At 44.0% G+C, this 17,452-nt stretch overlaps 2 protein-coding genes across 3 annotated transcripts in view; one reads left to right on the top strand and one right to left on the bottom strand.

Moving 5' to 3' along the window:
• mcmbp (minichromosome maintenance complex binding protein) overlaps positions 1 to 3,781 on the top strand; it is an 8,355-nt gene extending 4,574 nt beyond the window's left edge. The window contains exons 8-16 of the mRNA XM_035663390.1: positions 56 to 153; positions 238 to 410; positions 1,458 to 1,581; positions 1,663 to 1,780; positions 1,865 to 2,030; positions 2,167 to 2,300; positions 2,968 to 3,135; positions 3,314 to 3,402; positions 3,559 to 3,781. Coding sequence (XP_035519283.1) covers positions 56 to 153; positions 238 to 410; positions 1,458 to 1,581; positions 1,663 to 1,780; positions 1,865 to 2,030; positions 2,167 to 2,300; positions 2,968 to 3,135; positions 3,314 to 3,402; positions 3,559 to 3,685 — 1,197 coding nt within the window. The 3' untranslated portion in view covers positions 3,686 to 3,781. The remainder of the gene's footprint in view (positions 1 to 55; positions 154 to 237; positions 411 to 1,457; positions 1,582 to 1,662; positions 1,781 to 1,864; positions 2,031 to 2,166; positions 2,301 to 2,967; positions 3,136 to 3,313; positions 3,403 to 3,558) is intronic.
• Positions 3,782 to 4,104: 323 nt separating this feature from the next.
• inpp5f (inositol polyphosphate-5-phosphatase F) lies at positions 4,105 to 17,443 on the bottom strand. Of its 2 annotated transcripts, none has more exons than XM_035663388.1 (20): positions 17,024 to 17,443; positions 15,414 to 15,494; positions 14,777 to 14,913; positions 13,991 to 14,116; positions 13,657 to 13,842; positions 13,504 to 13,560; positions 12,366 to 12,564; positions 11,998 to 12,177; positions 11,580 to 11,647; positions 11,083 to 11,207; positions 10,904 to 10,981; positions 10,619 to 10,739; positions 9,729 to 9,857; positions 9,350 to 9,467; positions 9,064 to 9,262; positions 8,885 to 8,956; positions 8,728 to 8,801; positions 8,422 to 8,550; positions 8,233 to 8,320; positions 4,105 to 8,147 (listed from the first exon to the last, which is right to left on the bottom strand). In XM_035663388.1, exons 1-20 carry the CDS (start codon positions 17,118 to 17,120, stop codon positions 6,971 to 6,973), a joined length of 3,441 nt encoding a protein of 1,146 aa, XP_035519281.1. In that variant the 5' UTR covers positions 17,121 to 17,443; the 3' UTR covers positions 4,105 to 6,970. The 2 variants fall into 2 exon arrangements, with proteins under 2 accessions (XP_035519281.1, XP_035519282.1); XM_035663389.1 differs by having other exon boundaries at positions 13,657 to 13,824.
• Positions 17,444 to 17,452: the final 9 nt, after the last annotated feature.

Raw genomic sequence — 17,452 nt, 5'->3', positions numbered from 1 at the left:
CCCCCCCCCCCCCCGAGTGTAGAACAGAAGCTAAAAGGTTGCGTGTTGTTGGCAGGTGTACGAGGACTGGGACAGCTTCAAACTGAACGACACGCTGGAGGTCTACGGGATCCTCTCCGTCAGTCCCGCTCTCAGCGCTCTGGCCGACGAGAAGTAAGACACGTTGTAGAGTTGAGTTTCCCCCTCCGGTGGCGATCTGCGCTTTGTTTGTTGCTCACTCTCGCCGTGTCCACACAGAGACGCCTCCTCATCCATCGTGGACCCCGCGGACTCCATGGAGACGGCAGAGGAGCAGAGGGTGCACTGCCCGCCGGCCTCGCTCGTCCCTCGCCTCCACATGCTCCACGCCAGGCCGGTGTCGCACAACAACCCCCTGCTGCCCTCCGCCACGCTGGAGGACAACAGCGCCTGTACGGACAAACAGTAGAGAGTGAATGCAGCTTGTTAACTGAAGTCCACCTCTCTTTTTCCCCGCCTGCGTTTGTTTGTGTGTGTGTGAGACTGTGAACGCCAGTAATCATGAATATTCATAACCTAGTTTTTGAATAGAAGACCACATTAGTGCTGATGTTTGTGTCACACTGTCAGAAGAGATGTAGGGAAATACTTACTAAGCCACTTACAGTCCAAAGGCCCAGTTTATTTTTACACAGATGTAAATGAGCCGAGCCACAATCCATCTGATTTGCATATCGCACCGCTGAATACGACCTGAAGCCGGGTTGTTTTGACACCCGTTGCACTTTTGTATTCATCCCACAAGAGGAAGACTACACGAGTAAATATTAGTTAAATATCCTGATGTTTTGTTATAGAAAAGAAAATATTACAGGCCTGCGTGATGAATATTATCAATGAGGCTCCTGTAAAACCTCGTGTTTTCCTTTTGTGAACATGAACCAAGCAAAGTTTTAAATATAGAGCGTCAATAAAAGGCAGCAAATCCTTAGAAAATAGTGTTTCTGTTGATGAACTTCAACAGAACGCCTAATGTGAATTCAGCACCTGCTGCAAAAGCTGAGAAAATGGATTAAAAATCAATAACAGTGCTATCATGTATTATATTCTATAAAAGCTTCTCACGGCTTTTTGTTTTACCTACTATAATGCTAATGCTGTCATTTGTACACAACAGAGTTCAGCTCTTTACATATAGAAATGCAGAGACATTAGATGTAGTGCTGGTGCAGTGTATCAGCTAATGGAGCCACCTGATGCTTTACCTTAAAGTAGTCTGTCTATTTTGAACATAAACCTCAGTCACAGTCACATTATCACGTCGGCCTCCAGCTGTGTGGGAAGCAGAAAAAAGGGGCCATTATGTCGGAGTTCATTTGTGTTGTAAAGCTTTGGAGAAGAGGAATAATGCAGCGAATGTTTTCCACTGTGAAGCCTTTAAAAGCGCACATGCCTGCAGTAGCTATAGGGACGTGTTTTAACTCTGTGTCCTTCCTCAGTTTTATCGTCGACCCTGAGTGAGATGGCCTCCGTCAGGGCCGAGCTGCTCGCATACTTCACTCACATCCTCCTGGGAGACGCTTTGGCGGCTGAGTACCTCCTTCTGCATCTCATTTCTAACGTGTACGTTCACTTCAGTTCCCGTCTTTTGCTTTTGATGCTGAAGCCGATTTTAATTCCACGCTGCGGCTGATTGTCTTGCAGGTACAGTAGACGGGACGTTCTCCCACTCGGCAAGTTCACCTTGAACCTGAGTGGCTGCCCGACGGTCGCCTCGTACACCGAACGCCTCTACCAGATCATCCAGCAGCTCGTGCCTTCTGTGAGTGAACTCCAAGCAGCTGCCAGTACTGCTGTGTTTGTTTATTTCTGCTTGAAATGAAAGAGTTCTTTTCCCCCTCTACAGTCGTACTATCTGGGAATGAGCCTGCAGAACATGAACCAGATGCGGTTGGTGCCTAAGAAGGACTATGTGGCCAATCGGCTAGCGAGTGGAGTCCTGCAGCTGGCCAGAAACACTTCCCTGTTCCTGGATGAGATCCAGCTGGAGCAGGGACAACTGGACACAACAGGTGAGGCTTCTGTAAACCACGAGGGGACGACACTGAGAGAGAAACTCAGCCGTTAATGTTGACACTGTTAGTATGATTTGACTGAGCTAACACTAACTAGGTTGGATCTGTGTGTGTGTGTGTTTTTGTTGTGTAGGTGTGCGTAACGTCACGGCCCTCGGGAACCTGATCTCTTGGCAGAAGGTCGATTATGACTTTAACTACCACCAGATGGAATTCCCCTGCAATATTAACGTGCTCATCGTGTCAGAGGGCCGCTCGCTGCTGCCGGTGAGGACAAAGAGGGATGAGGCGTGCAACCGCAGGGTGACAACTCAACCCCCCTCCACCCCCGGCATGGGGAGGGAGGGGTTAGGTTTCCTTCAGCCTCTCATGAGACTGAGCCGTGTCTGACGGTGGAGGCCGGCGTCGAGCTGCCATTGGTCGGCCGCAGCGGCCCCTCCAGCCAGCAGCTTTAGCCCGGGTCTCTCGCTCTGTTGCGAACGGCCCGAGGAATGTGCTGTGTGCTATTCCTGTGTGTTGGTCTAACGGGTTGCCATGGCGTCAGCTGTGTGCCGCAGGAACAATCCTGGGAGAGGCGTCAGGCTCGGCCGTCTATTAGTCCTGTGGTGAAGGGCAGCACGCTGTAAACAACTCCCAGGGTTGATTAGAAGTCAGCAGCGGACGTCTGCGTTTACGTTGCCCAACTCTCGTCTGTTGAGCAGCTGGAGCTCATCAGACGCTTCACGCTCAGCTCGCCAAGGCTTTGCTCCTGTCTGGCGTGCTAGGAAGTTTTGAGAATAAGCCAAACTAGGCGTGCGCGTGCACACAAGGCAGGGCCTACTTCTGCATAGCAACACCTGTGGAAAAAACTGTATTCATATAGCGTTTATATGTACTAAGGTCATCCCTGGCACTGTGTCAATGTTGCTCTGTCTCTCTCTCTGTGGCCCCACAGTCCGACTGTCGGATACACCTACAGTCTCAGGTCACCCCAGCCGACATGGAGGAGTACCTCAGCAGCATCCACATGCATACGCAGACGTCGTCACAGCTCAACAAGTTCAGACTCTACCTGAGCGTGGCTCGGCTGCTGGACTACAATATCTCTGACGAAATGACAAAGGTGAGTGAGTGCACACGAATGAGTAACAAAAGGGGAAATAACCCTTTTTAATCACATGTGGAGGTGGGATGCAGGTTAGATGTTCCTTCACGTACTCAGCCGGCCTGTGGTTGTCTGTTCGGTGTCTGTGTACATTAACGTGTCCTGTAACTGCTCGTCCTCCTTCTGATGTCCCCAGTCAGTTGAGGATGACTTTGTAGATATGAGGAAGGACGACCCCCAGAGCGTGTCTGCTGAGGACCTCCACAGGATGCTCGTCGTTGCGAGGTGGGCTGTGATTGAGTTTATATAAGCTACTTTACTTGGCATTTATCTGCTCTTTAAAAGGCGTTAGGGTTAACAACAATAATTTCTCAGATACGTTAAGCAACAACAGCGTTATCTGAGTATTTGTGAGCTGACTGTGTGTGTGTTTGTTGGCAGGTTGCTGTCTCTGAGCCTGGGACAGACCTCTCTGTGCAGAGACAGCTGGCTGAGAGCCAAACACATCGACATGCAGCGGAGGAGCCGGATGGAGCAGCACAAGTGTGTCAACGGCAACGAGCCGTGATCAGAGAGACGAATGAGACGGCTTTTGTTTTTCTTTTTTGATACCTTAAAAAAAAAAAAAAAGTTTGTAATAAAGATGCTTTTCATATGCCAGAAATAGCTCGTCGTGGTTCAACTTTTTTACCATTTGCAGATAACGTTCAGATATATTTTCCCTTCATGGACTAATGTAGTTTGTACTTACAGTAACATCTCAATGTATCATTACTCCCGTTCTGTCTTCCTTTTGCCAGCAGTGTTGCCGCAGACCAAACTTTGTATGTTAACAGAAAAAAGTCTTGTTAACCTCAACAATATGTAAATAAAGTAACGAGGTCTGGAGTTGCCAGTGTATATAAAGAGCCAACTGTTGGATATGCTGGCATGGAGACTTCCTGTTCATGAATTTTGACAATAAACCTCATGCAACACTCGTTCACTCATATACTTTTTATTCCAACAGGAATATCTTCCTAAACAAAAAGTGTACAGTGCATTTTGTTATCAAGTAACACACTCAAAGAGGATAAGAATAAATAGGATACTTTAATATACAATACAATCTCAGTACACTGTGGAAAACTGACAGTCAGTTGGTAAAGAGGAGAGATATGACCACAAACATTCAGATGGAATGGCTAGAAAATGTGCTTGAACAGTGCAAATCAAAAGCTTTAAGACCTCTAGTCACATAATAATGTGTCATGGTCTAGGGTCCTAATGGGAGGAGGGGAGGCGGGCGGGGACAACCACAGAAAACAAATGAAAAGAAGTGGTTGCAAAAAGCACTTGCTGTAAACAAGAAGGACAGGAGAAAAAAAATCTCACCCAGCAAATAGAGGATCAAACATAACTGCCAGCTTTTGCATATAAAAACCAGACACCAACACTTAAACGTCGTGGTCTCTATCAGGAATGTTGAGGATTACTGTTCCTTTTAGCTTCATACAGCCAGTTGAGGACAGAATTAAAGTTTATGCTCTGCATGAGAACTGCTCCAGTGTTTGCAATCCTGAAGGAAGTTTAAAAAAAAAAACAACCACCACCTTCTGCATTAAAACTTTGCATTGCAGCTATTACCGTAAAGCTTTGGCAGCGCCACACGCTATCAGCAGGTTCAGTGACTATATAATGTAGCACCCGCAAAGCAGCCCACAGTCTCACTTAACACAAGTATAGTCAGATAAAATATACACGGATCCCACATCGTATCTGCTGGTGAGCAAGCCGAATGCAGAAAACAGGCAAATGTAACACAAAAAATGAAATGTGTGACAGTTTATCTTGGGATATTTCAGCTCGAAGCAAACCAGATTATTATTATTTGTCCTAACGACACAGCAGTGGGATGAAGTGGCCTTGGTTCTTTATTTCTTCTGGAGGACTGTAACAAGGTCAGGAGATTTACACTGAATAACGATGGTCAACTTTAACGAGTGACTAATGAGGCAAAACCTCACTTCTTGAAGTCATTAAAAAAATTTTTTACAATATAACGATGTTTACGGCTTCGTAGCACATAAATATAACTAGAGTCCTAAACACCAAGCAGCAGCAGGGACGCTCAGACACACACACTCGCATACTGTACAGCACACACACACAGCCAACACACAAACCTGCTCATTTCCATCGAGAGTGTATGTGCCAGTCGATGAAATATCCCAAGATAGAGCTTGATGACGTACAGTAACCCTGAATATGATCTTTTATACAGTACACCAAATGTAACATGTTATAATGGACTTAAAAAGGTAGATTTTGCCATAAATACCTGATATACATAATCCCACTTCAATTCCCTGTTAAGGCAAATATGCTTTCAGTTTGGGGAGTGCATAAAGCGTCAGTGTTTCTAATAATTGGGTGGGTGCAATTGCATATATACCTACTATATGCTACTCTCCTGTCTTTGTCAAACATGCAACGTCAATGTACAACGCTGGCTGGGAGGACTCCGTTCAAACAAACCCTCATTAGTTAATTATTACGACCGTTAGAATAGTTATTTCAGTACATAATATCTATCAAAAAAACAACTCCAACCAGTCGTTTTCTGGTTATTCGTGATTAGCAATGACATTACTGGGCGTTCTTTTTCAAAATATAATGCTCATACCTCTCTGAACATATGGAGCTGCCACCCTACCATCAATACAAAAAGCTTAAGGGAAGGCTCTACTCAGGGAACAGATAAACATTACAATACTCACTGTACATTATCGACAACCGGGATACTCTTACTAAAAGTCTCGTGTAGTCTTTGTTTCATTAACGGCATATCTTCTAAGTTACACTTGACAACATTGATATTACATAGGATAACTACGTACGGTATGTCGTCCGGCTAGTTTCTGACAGCTATACAAAGGTAATAGTTAACATGGACTTGTCCTTTGGGGAATCACAAGAGATATTTGGTTGGTTTCTACAACAACTGTTACAAATTGAAGGTTATTACGAGGTCTATATCACAAACGCCAAGTGACCCGCACATATACATGATGACATACAGTACATGATAAAGTCAGAGTTGGTCTTTCAACATGCAGCTAATGTTTACCTGTCTTGTCGATATCAGCTGTTATCGTTAACCTCACATGCAAGCATTGTGGGTAAAAAATAACTTCTTTTTTTTTTTTTTTTTAAACTAAGGATGGTGACATGTTTACATGCACAAATACTCTGCATATCACGCTGGAAGTACATGAGTTTAAAACGTCTTAAAAACTTAAATAGCTTAGTTATTTGTCTGTAAAGGTAATTATAATGAGAATATCCTTTAAATCTGACAAGAAAACTGTACTTTACCAATTTAACAGTTAGCTGTATTATTTCTGGAGTCAGTTAAGATTTTAAAGTACATACACAGATGGGAATTATAACTGACTCCTCAGATACTTGAACATTTCCCATTTTTATACCACTACTCTTGAGACATTAGTATCAGAAATGTTACGGTACTGCCATTATTGCAATTTTAATAGTGAGGAATTATTAAACCATTAAAGGAGAGGACTGACATTTCTATCAGTGTGCAAGGTTGCATGGCAAAAGGGATGCGAGTTAAATATCTCTAAGGGAATCCATGATTATGTGCATGTAAACATGGTCACTGTCGTGTTGGGCTTAACTATAAGTTCTGTACAAGAGTAATCACTAACGTGGGCAGCCTTAACTAAAGGGGGAAATTTAAGAGCGTGTTTCTTGGCCGAGTAGTGACGCTATGTGCAAGCTGCTGCTACTGCTACCATACAGGGAGTTTCTACACGATGTACGACTACAAAATCCTGCTACGAGGAAAGCACTAGATCTGAATGATCCTGGTCTGGCACTGTGTAAACATTGCCTTCAGCTCGTTCTCTTGGGCTTCGTTAACAGTATCTGGCTCCGGGCTCTTCTGCACTTTCGCCACAGCAAAGTTGATGCCCTGGGTGAGGCCCGCCTGGGTGAAGCTGGCCACCTGGACCATGGAGCTCCTGATCTTGGCAAAGGGGGACACCACTCGGCTGCCGTTGCTGTCGGCGGGTGACGGTCCGAGGCTGCCCTCCATCTGTGAACTCAGACTCCTCTGAGAGCCTCCTGAGGCCGCAGAGCTGGGCTTCTGGACGGTGAGGAGGTTGGAACTGGAGGTAGTGGACTCGACGTCTAGCTGGGACGGCCTGGGGAGCTGGGGCTCCTCCTCCTCCTCGTCCTCCTGAGGCTGCGGATTGGAGCTTGGCTGCTTGTCTGAGTCTGCTGGGGTCTTGTTCTGCACAGGCACGACGGGGTTGAGTGGGGGGACGGCAGCAGGCGGCTGCTCTCCAAACACCTCAACGGGTTTGGTCTGTGCATCCTGGACAAACTGGTGGCAGTAGGCATCAATGGGAGTACCAAAGTCAATCAGGATGGCTTCTTCAGCCACCGAGGCGGCCCCGGGGGACTTGTCATCACTGACTTGAGAGGGACTTTCCTGCTTCCCGTCACATCCAGTGACCCGGATAACAGAGGGGATATTTAGCTCCACGCTACCAATCGACTGGGAGCGGCTGCCCAGTCGTGGGTTTGATGCTACAATGCCGCAGCTGGGCAGCACATAGTCCACGTTTTCTAAAGACCCAGAACACGGGTGCTCTGGGTCAGAATTATAGGAGTCAGAGTCGTCGGAGATTTCAGAGTGCGCGTCACCGATATCTTTTAGGGCTCCTGTTCCCGGGTTGTTATCGGACGTTTCCAAGCTGCTGTCCGACTTCCACAGGTTGACATGCATAGTTGGCTTTAGGAAATTGACTTTTACATCAGGCTTAGAGAAGTTACCCAGCTTCCCGAGGGGCTTGAAGGGGCCGATGTTTACGTTCGTCTTGGTTTGTTTCACTTTCTGATTGAGAGAGGAGAATTTGTTGAGGAGGAAGCTTTTGCCCTGCGCCAGCCCAGAGCTCCCCTGGCCCTGGTCAGCAGGTTTGTTCTGGATGCCCATTATATCCTCATGAGGTTTACTCTGCCGCCTGGAACACCGATACAAACAGCGTCAGTACGCGACCCACAACTGTTGTTGAACGCTAATTATCTTAATGACAGACCAGTACTCACCTCTCCAGCTTCTTTTCAACGACAAGCAGATCCAGTCCTGTGGCCTGTTTAGTTATGCGAAGCATCTCAGCTATGCATTGTAATGTGTCTGAAATGTATCACATGGTAAGTCTCAATCAGTATATGCAGAGTTTGTGATTGAAGTTTAGTTTTCTTGTTGTTTAAAGAATTTTAAGAATTACATCCTACCTTTACCGTCATCCTCAGGATTTCGCGTTGCTGCTCTGAGCGTGTGAAAGTATCCACTCGTCTCTTCATTCCTGTAATGTAAACGCATGCAGCAGAACTTTGGCTTCCCAAACAGCGTCGGCTCTGGACCTGCAAAAGAAAACACAACTCATAACTACCATTTTCAGTGATGTGCTTTCCTTGCATGAATCATAATCAGCGGAGATGTTACTGAAAGGTTACTGAGAAACTGTCAAGCACACTTTTGGGAAGTGTTGAGTGACTCAGTGTACAAGAACCTTCACTTCTGCTTTGAGTCCAACGTACCGATTTCGATCTTTTCCAAACCCTCTAAATTGAGGCGCTGGTATTGGTTGACTTTATCTGCTTCCTCGTCATAGCTGCAAGAAAATACATTTAAACATAAGTGAATCTATAAGACCAATTTTTGAAGAAAAAATGCAAATTGAAAGTCAAGACTCACTAAGCAATGTAATAAGCTTTGTCAGACAGAAGCAGAAGCACATCCACGTCTTTGTTGGTTGCGTCAACGAGGCTGGTGGGAAAATAAGTGAATGGTATGAAAAGAGCGATTTAGAAACTTCTGAAAACATGGTATAAACAGAGCTCATCATCTACAGTTAATAAAGTAATCAGACTTACCTCATGTCACAATTGATGAGGGCCCAACCTCCGTGAAACTTCTCGTCATCAGGCAGCAAAAGCTGCATGTAGGTTTGCAAAAGGAGGCTGACCTGCTCCTGCGCTCCCCTCTGGCTCTCCTTCTCTTTCTCTTCATGCTCCTTCTCCTTACTGAAGATGGAGTAGAGGTCCTCCGTCACAGGCAGGCCCATCATTAGGTCTGCAGGGAGAGGCAGGGGGTTCAGAAGAGTGGGTACAGATACACGAACACAGCTAGAATATCTTGAATATTCTTCGCTTTTCATACCAATGACTGCCTGTCTGTAAGCATCCCTAAAGCGGTTCAGATAGTAGCGGTTGGCTGAGTTCACGCCATCCTTCATCACACCAGCCAGTTTCCTCTCCCCCGTCCTGGTGAAATCTCCCTAAAATACATCAAACAATGTTAAATGTGCCCTTTGACTCACCTTTGAATTGTAACCTTTCAGTCCACTTTTAAGTCCAACAGGCTCAGTCCATATTTGTCATTCTGATGCGTTTCATCCACAGCAATACTCTAGTGATTCATGAGTCCCACTGTTGGAGAAAGCTACAACTGACTGTGCCAAAAGAAGATGACACACTTCACTACTGTTTGTTTAAGCTGATTCAGAAGTGAACGCGCGTGCAAAAGATAATGACGTTACCTTGAGCGCCGCTGTGCCTGCGTACTGTCTGCTGATGGTGTCTCCATTGTTGGCCCACATGATCTGATAAATCCTGTAGCATTTGAGGGGCAAAGGCTGCTCTGGAGGCATCACACCCAGTTTCTTCAGCTGCAGGAAGAAAAGAGACAACAGGGAAGGTCAGCATATGTCCATTTTTATTAATTGCTCAATTTACACTTGTATTTGCTCATCAAATTGAATGAATATAATGGAGTTTCTGCACAGCTGAGTTAGTGTGTAAACTATGGATGTGTCTGTGTGTGAGCTGATGAGCAAATATATGCACATGTCAGTAATCTGTCGTACACACACACGCACACAAAGTAAACTGCCTACAAACTAACAGAGAGAAGTTCAATCAGGCTACAGTAAAGCACTTTGTAATCCCAGTTTTAGAAAGCAGTCAATGATGTTTATGATAATGTTGATTATTCTATGTTATTAATACTGGTATTATTATTTATAAAAGGTCACTTCTTTTAAAAATACACATTAACAGTAATGTTTTTAATGTGTATTTTTACCTTTAAATGTTGTATTTTTACCTCTCTCTAACACCAGACTTATTTATGTTTAGATGTTCTTGATATTATGTTATTCTGAAGATTGCTGGAGCATGTGATGTGTCACATTCCTGTGTGAACAGGCAATAAAGTCTTATCTTACACTGGGCTCTCTCAGGAGAATAAAGTTTAATTTTACGGGCACTGAGGAGCTGTTAAGTTTACTTATCTGGACACGAGTTTGATAAACAGTGTAACTTTCAGTCTAAAAGGTCACTGGTGCAGGAAATAGTGAGTTAAATGTAGAAAGCAACACCTACACAATGACATATCTATGTTGTGAACCAGACAAGGAGCAGATCTCACCTGTTGCTCCATCACCACCCGAGCAATAGCAGCCTGCACCACGTTGGTTCTGTCAAGACAGTCCATACAGTTGACTCTGAAGATGCCCTCCTGCTTGCAGATAACTCCGGCCTGATCCACCCTGACAGAGGACGAGATCATAGTATGCATTCATGAGATTACGGTCTTTATCCCAATAATAGACAGGATTACTAACATGCACTCTAACGAAACAGGGCCCCAAAGAAGATAAACAAGAGTTCACGTTAGCAAGAAACTCCCAGAAAATACTGACATGAAACTTACCAGGCCCACTTCATGTCAGTGATGATGTCAGAGATGGCGTCCGTCAGTATTTGTACATTCTCGAACTTCATACCTCGGCTGAGAAAACAGGATATAAGAAGCACAAAGGGGAAGTTAATGTATTGTGGTATAAAACAGATCTTTACAACTACATCTGCTCAAAAAAGTGTTTCTCTCACCAGTGTTCGTGGAAGTCAAATGAAACATATGTGAGGTTTGGGTTGTTGTAGAGCAAGACCTGCTTCAGATACGCGTCGCCAATTATCTTCTCTCGTCCACCTTGATCCACTAAGTTAATGATGACCTGAAGAAGACAATAAAAAGTGTTTGACATGAGGAAGGACAACTAACCTGGGACAAAGTTGACAAAGTTTGCATTCTTTAAAAGGCCAATACTTTTACCTACAAAGCAGTTCAACAGCAGCAACTGTACTAACACAATCTGCTTAAATACATTTTCAGTCTGACTTGTAAGTAAAAGATGACGAATAGTAAATAATGTCACCAGTTCCAGTCAGGGCACTCTCACGGTAAAGTTTAGTTCACACATACACAGTCATAAAATTCAAACTCAATGCAGCTGCAGGTGGCAAAACAACCACAGAGGTGACAGAGTCAAAATCCTAACACCAGACTGACGCATGCAAATACAATAACCGTGCTAAACACAACCCACCTGTGTCTTGTAGAGTTTCAGCTGTTCTTCAAAGTGAGCAGAAAAGTAAGACATGGTCTCCTTTTCTCCTGAAATGTTAGAAAAATGAGCCCACAAATGATTTCCATATAACTGAATCTGGTCAAAGTCTTTAAGAGATCTAGTTTGCAAGCCTGTATATTGTTGTCGAGAAGATAAGAGCAAATTCCCCATATTCAATCTAAAATTTCTCCAAATCAAGACCAATGACTGACTATATTTGATTCATATGTAAGACATAGCTCAGATACACTGGACAGATGTGTAAAAGAGAAGACTGGTACTGAATGAAATGTCTTTTTTTAAGGTACAACCAAAAATAAAACAGGAAGTGAAAGGCCCACTACACTCAAACAAAGCCTCTATAATAGTGTACGCAAGACAATGTAGTTCTACTGACCTTTCTCTAAGCGTGGCCGGGGATTGTAGCGGTACCCCGCCTGGCTCCAGAAGACAGGCACAGAGCCACGAGTCTGCACAAAGGACAGAGTGTGGCTGTGCACGTGGATCAACTGCTCTGTCTCCACATAGTTAGCCACACGGCCATCGGTATCCACTCCTCTGCGTTTGTACCGCATCCCTTTGGGCAAGGAGAATGCATTGACTCTGTTCAGATTATTTTTATCACAGATCACGCTTCACTGGAAGAGAACAAAAACTAACTTGTCTGCACAGTTGTTCAAAGCCCTTTGTGGATAAAACCCTTCAATGTGGGGTGATAAATCAGTCCTAATTACACAACATGACCCATTTATTTAGCAGCTCTACCTGCGCGGTGGCGGCTACGTCTGGAGATCAGGGCCACGGTGAAGCGGGGATGGATGTCATCAACACAGGTGACCTCCTGTGGCGGGGTCTCAGGGCTGCTCCTTTCCTCATCGGATGTCTCGTTGTAGTTCACCACCAGTTCCTCCACCTGTACAAACCCCTGGATGATTGGGATCACCCAGAAGTCCACCTCTGGCACCTGAAGCATTTAAAAAGGAAAGAAAATAGCAGGGCAAGAATATAAAAATGCTGTTCGCCAGGTTGATAAACAGCCGTGAGCCTTTAATTAAGATAATTGTCTCGAGAAAATTAGCTTTGATATCTCGATAAAACAAGATAATCAACCTGTTCTCACAAGAAAACAAAAGGTTGTTTAGTTTTCATTACTTATAATCTTTATCAGATTAGCATTAGCATGTAGCTCTTTAATGTAGTAATTGGTTCCACATAATGGACAACGCATGAAGGAATGACATGCAAGTTCACATTAACTTTTCTACTGACCAAACAGAGCAGAGCAGCCTGGACAAAACTGCATGAAAAGAATCTGGACATTGAAGGGATGTTAAAGCTCATTTAATAAATCTTCTCAGGATAGGTTTTGTCAGTATTGCATCACGTTGCCAGGAAATTAATAACCTAAATTAACTCTCAGGTGTAGATTCTGGTAACAAGTCTTTTCAGTTCAGCTGTGAATCCTCCCGACAGTCAGTGATCTTTAAGGCTGAAATCAAGAGAGATCAAATTATCCTTAATTATCCTGTGATCTCGAGACACGAAAGTCGTTTTCTCGTGATTATCTCTTTATCTCAAGAAATCAGCCTTTTGTTTTATCAAATTAACTCATGACCTCGAGATAGCGGCGTAAAAAAAAAAAAGACTGTAAGCATGGCTGCTCTCGGCCTCCGTAGATAAGGAAGCACTTTGCATCTACCCAAAGGAGACAATCTTTCATAACTCAGAGCCGTTACCCTTTCTATTCAGTATTCACTGAGTATTTTCATACTCTTCTGATAAAGCTCTGGGAATTATCAGCACATACAACTGCCACACTTACACAGCAGGGCCAGTTACACCCTTAGACCTCGCAACAAAAGAGAAAGAGAAAACAATCAAGCAGTGCCACTTCCTCATTTACCTGCAGGTCAATAAGGTCTTGGATCATGTGTTTATTCCAGAAGAAACGGTCATCCACCTTTCACAGAGAATACAAATTATTATCAATCAGATTTAAGGGTTTTAATCTTTCAATAAAAACCCAACAAGTTGTTAAATGTGTTCGTGTCCTCACCTGTTTCCATAGTGGTAAACTGGATTTATCCGAGTCTCCCTGACGCTGCACACTGTTCGTCAGGTCGTAGGTCATGCTGTAGTAGAAGGAGTCCGAGTCCATGAATACCTTATACAGCTCATCCAGCAGCCGCCTCTCCAGACGTTCCTTCTCTTTGTTTTCCTTGACCTGGAAGGCAGGGGAATACTGGATTGGGATTGGACGGATAGAACAGAGCGATAAGCTGACAAAGCAAAGAAAGCAAAATCTATGAGACCTTCAAAAGTGTGAAAGAAAAGGAAAAGTTCAGGGTAAGAGAATACACTTTCATGAAGTGCACAATACAAACACATACCTTTTTCTTGATGGGCACACCCACGTTAGATTTGATCTGGCTGAAAGTTTTCATCAAGAACTTCTCATCGGGAGACTGGGCCAGTTTCTCTGGTTTGTCGATTCCAAAGTGATGCTTCTTGCAAAGCTGAAAAAGAGGATCCTCCGTCAAATGTATGCAATTTTACATGTGTCATAAACATAACGGTGATATCTATAATAGAATTTGGTACCACCTTGAATTTCTTATAACAAGAAGTAAACAAAGAGTTTATTACTACCCACTACGAACAGCCAAAAACAAACTCTACAGTATATTGTTCTCTTTTTTCCTACAGCTACATTGATCTAAAGGACTTCTAGACACAAAAGGGTTGGACGGATCACTCTGCAGTACGAGGACAATGTACAGCAGTACGGGGTCTAAAAGCCTATCCAGGAACAATCATCCTCCTCCGTATTTACTCACTTGAAAATACTCTGTCTCACCGTCCATGAAGCTCCCCTGAAAGACTGAAATCTTAGCAATATTCAACTTCCTTTGAGATCTATCACAGAGATTTCTTTACGTCTGCATTTAATTCTCATTCCAAATGTGTGGGCGATAAACAAAATTGATCTTTGAATAAAATAAAACATTTACTACTCATTTTGCATCACTGTCAGCCCATCCGAGATGAATCATACTCTTACGCACATTAAATAACAAATTAGGACTCTCACAAGCGCGGTTACATTGCTTGTCGGGAGCTAAATGCAGTAATTAAAACACAAGTGCATAAACACCGGTTCATTACAGCACACACACCTCCAGCTCGAGCTCCTGAGGCTCCTCGTCAGACAGAGGAATGACAGCTATCTTGGTGATCTTGTAGACTTTGTGATTGCCTGGTAAATGGCCCACGAGTGCTTTCTGGCGGATTAATACGAGGCCCAGAGGAAGATCTGCCAAGAGGAGAAAGAAGAAGACGAAGAAGAAGGGGGGAGCTGAATCATGGGTGAAGAATTCCTCACATTCTGAAAGGTGTGAAGAAAGCAGCTGCACAACCAGCCATTTTATTTTAAATAAGATAACACAAGACATCTGGTAAATAAATATTAAATCCATCTGAATTTACAAGAATAATCTATATGTCTGTGAAGGGTATAATATTCAATCTTCCTTCCCTGAGGGAACACAAGAGGCAACAGAATCAGATCATAAATTTGAATCATCACCATCAGCTCACTCCTCTTCATAACTACACGCATTTCAAAAGTACTTTTACACCATTTTTCACACTTTTCCTGTTGAGTAAGAAACATACTAAGCACTGGATGATCTGGTAACTCAAGTGTCTAGTGCACACAGATGGAAAATACTGGCAAGAATGTGTGTATGTGTGTGTGTGTGTGCTCTGTGCAAAACAAAACAACTGAGGATGAAATGTTTATTCTCCACTTACCTGTGTGAAGCTGTATCTTTCCAATCACACCTTCTACCAAACCCAAACACACTGGATTCCAAGCCAACAACAGGTCTGTTGCTGAAATATAAAGAAAACATGGACATCAGGACATCGGCTCGGGATCAAACACGACTAAAACAACTAGATATTCACACACTAAAAGGCTTCACCTTCTCAGTTCACTAAACAGAAAGTACCTCAACATAGTCATGGTTGTGTGGTTTCCTGTTGCCATGCTAAGACCTGTTTTGAGTACCTCAGTAAAACACTCTTAACCTCAAAAGACTTGACGACCTACTTTAAAGATTGCAGCTGAAACAAGCCGTCGATAGATAGAGGGGTCTCAGTAAATCAGTCTCATAAGGTGTGTCATTCATTATGCATGAGAAGTACAGCTATTACACTCACTTTATTTAAGAAAGTGTAATCTGACTGGAGAGGATCGTCTCAATTCACTGACACAGCAGGATGCGTTTGTTACGCCACTGAACTAACCCGGTGACTAAAAAGGAAAACTGGAATGCTTAACGTTGGCGACGGATTAAACATCGTAGTGGAGAAAATTGGAAAAAATGTGAAGGGTGTGGCCAAGGGTGGAGAACTAACTGGAGGCAGCTTCAGACAATGACTCTTCCTGTTCCACCAGCCAGACAATTTCATGTACAGCCGAGGGGAACTGGCTGTGAGGGGCCCGGCAAGAAAAGGCTCTTGTAGGCATAAAATAATAATAAAACTAATCTAAAAGAATAAGATAAGCTCTCCTCAGCGTGTGTATTATCATGGAAATACTTCTGTGTGATTGAGAGTGGAGTGGAAACCCAGCGAGGAGTGGAAACTCCTTTTTCCAATTAAATAATGAAACAGTGGTGCAACTAAAAACCTGTTCAGGATGGCTGCACCGCCACACAGCAGGGCAACACGCAACAGCCTTATAGAAACTTCTGTCTTACTTCCAGCGGTTTCATTTCACTTCACCTGGGAGTATTTCTCACAACCCCAATAGTATTCTCATTCAATAAGAAAGTGTTGCAACAGTGCTCACTTCTGCAATGTGACCGAGGTGTGCTTGCCAGGAGCTGCTTTAACAGACTTAACATGCTGGTTTGACCCTGCATTTATTGCGCTCTTCTTGTTTCCCATGCATTATAATGGCAATGCATGTTAAATCATATTAGAAAAGGGGACATCTGGTGAGCTATGTAAGCCAAAAGCTTCACTTCACCTGTGTGTTTGACTTAAAGAAGCACTGAAAAGGTCACATTTACCCTTCAATGTGTAACATAAGAGGCAGAGCAAACTTTTGGAGTGTGTTTGGGGTGTTGGCACTCCCGGAATGAAAGCCAGGACGTGGATTTCAAGACTTAATCACGTCGCACACACCTATTTTCTACCTCTTCACCTAAACAGCTTGTTTCGTGTAACGCAGCTGGTTAATTCAGAGCGATTAAATGACTACACACTGAGATTACACTCCTTTGGATGACACTTAAAACACCAATAAACTCCTGTCTGTCAGCTCCAAACACACACACACACACACACAGCTTTTTATCCCTCTCTAATAACACCAAATGTGAGTTTAGAGGCAGCAGAGAGGAGGTACGCACCAGGTCTGACCGTCATGGTCCCGTCTCTCCGGCTGCACCACAGAGCTCGGTCCCCCCTCTGGAGGATGTAGTCGTCTTTGGCCTGGAACAGCTCCATTTGTTGGTCACCTTTCACGTTACACACACACACACGCACACGCACGAATAAAAGCAGGTAACTAACCGGGGTGCGGGTGGAAAACCCAGCGACTTCCACCGAGGTTTGACTGCTTAGCTACGGTTAGCTTCCGCGGCTAGCCACCTAGCGAGCTAGCAGCAGCTGGATGCGCGTCGGGTTCAGTTTATTCCACTTCTGCGCATCCTGATAATGTGATTCCCGTCCCGCCGTCATACTGGAGAGAGTTAAACATAATGTATAAAAACATCAATGAGTGAGCAGGAGTCCTCACAGCAGCAGCTCTCTCTCCCTCTCTCTGTGTGTGTGTGTGT

Source organism: Morone saxatilis, unplaced genomic scaffold, assembly GCF_004916995.1.
Source record: "Morone saxatilis isolate NCDOM2014 unplaced genomic scaffold, NCSU_SB_2.0 Contig19, whole genome shotgun sequence".
Lineage (NCBI taxonomy): Eukaryota > Metazoa > Chordata > Actinopteri > Moronidae > Morone > Morone saxatilis.
The sequence above is the reverse complement of the archived record's forward strand: the minus strand, read 5'-3'. Positions and strand labels throughout refer to the sequence as shown.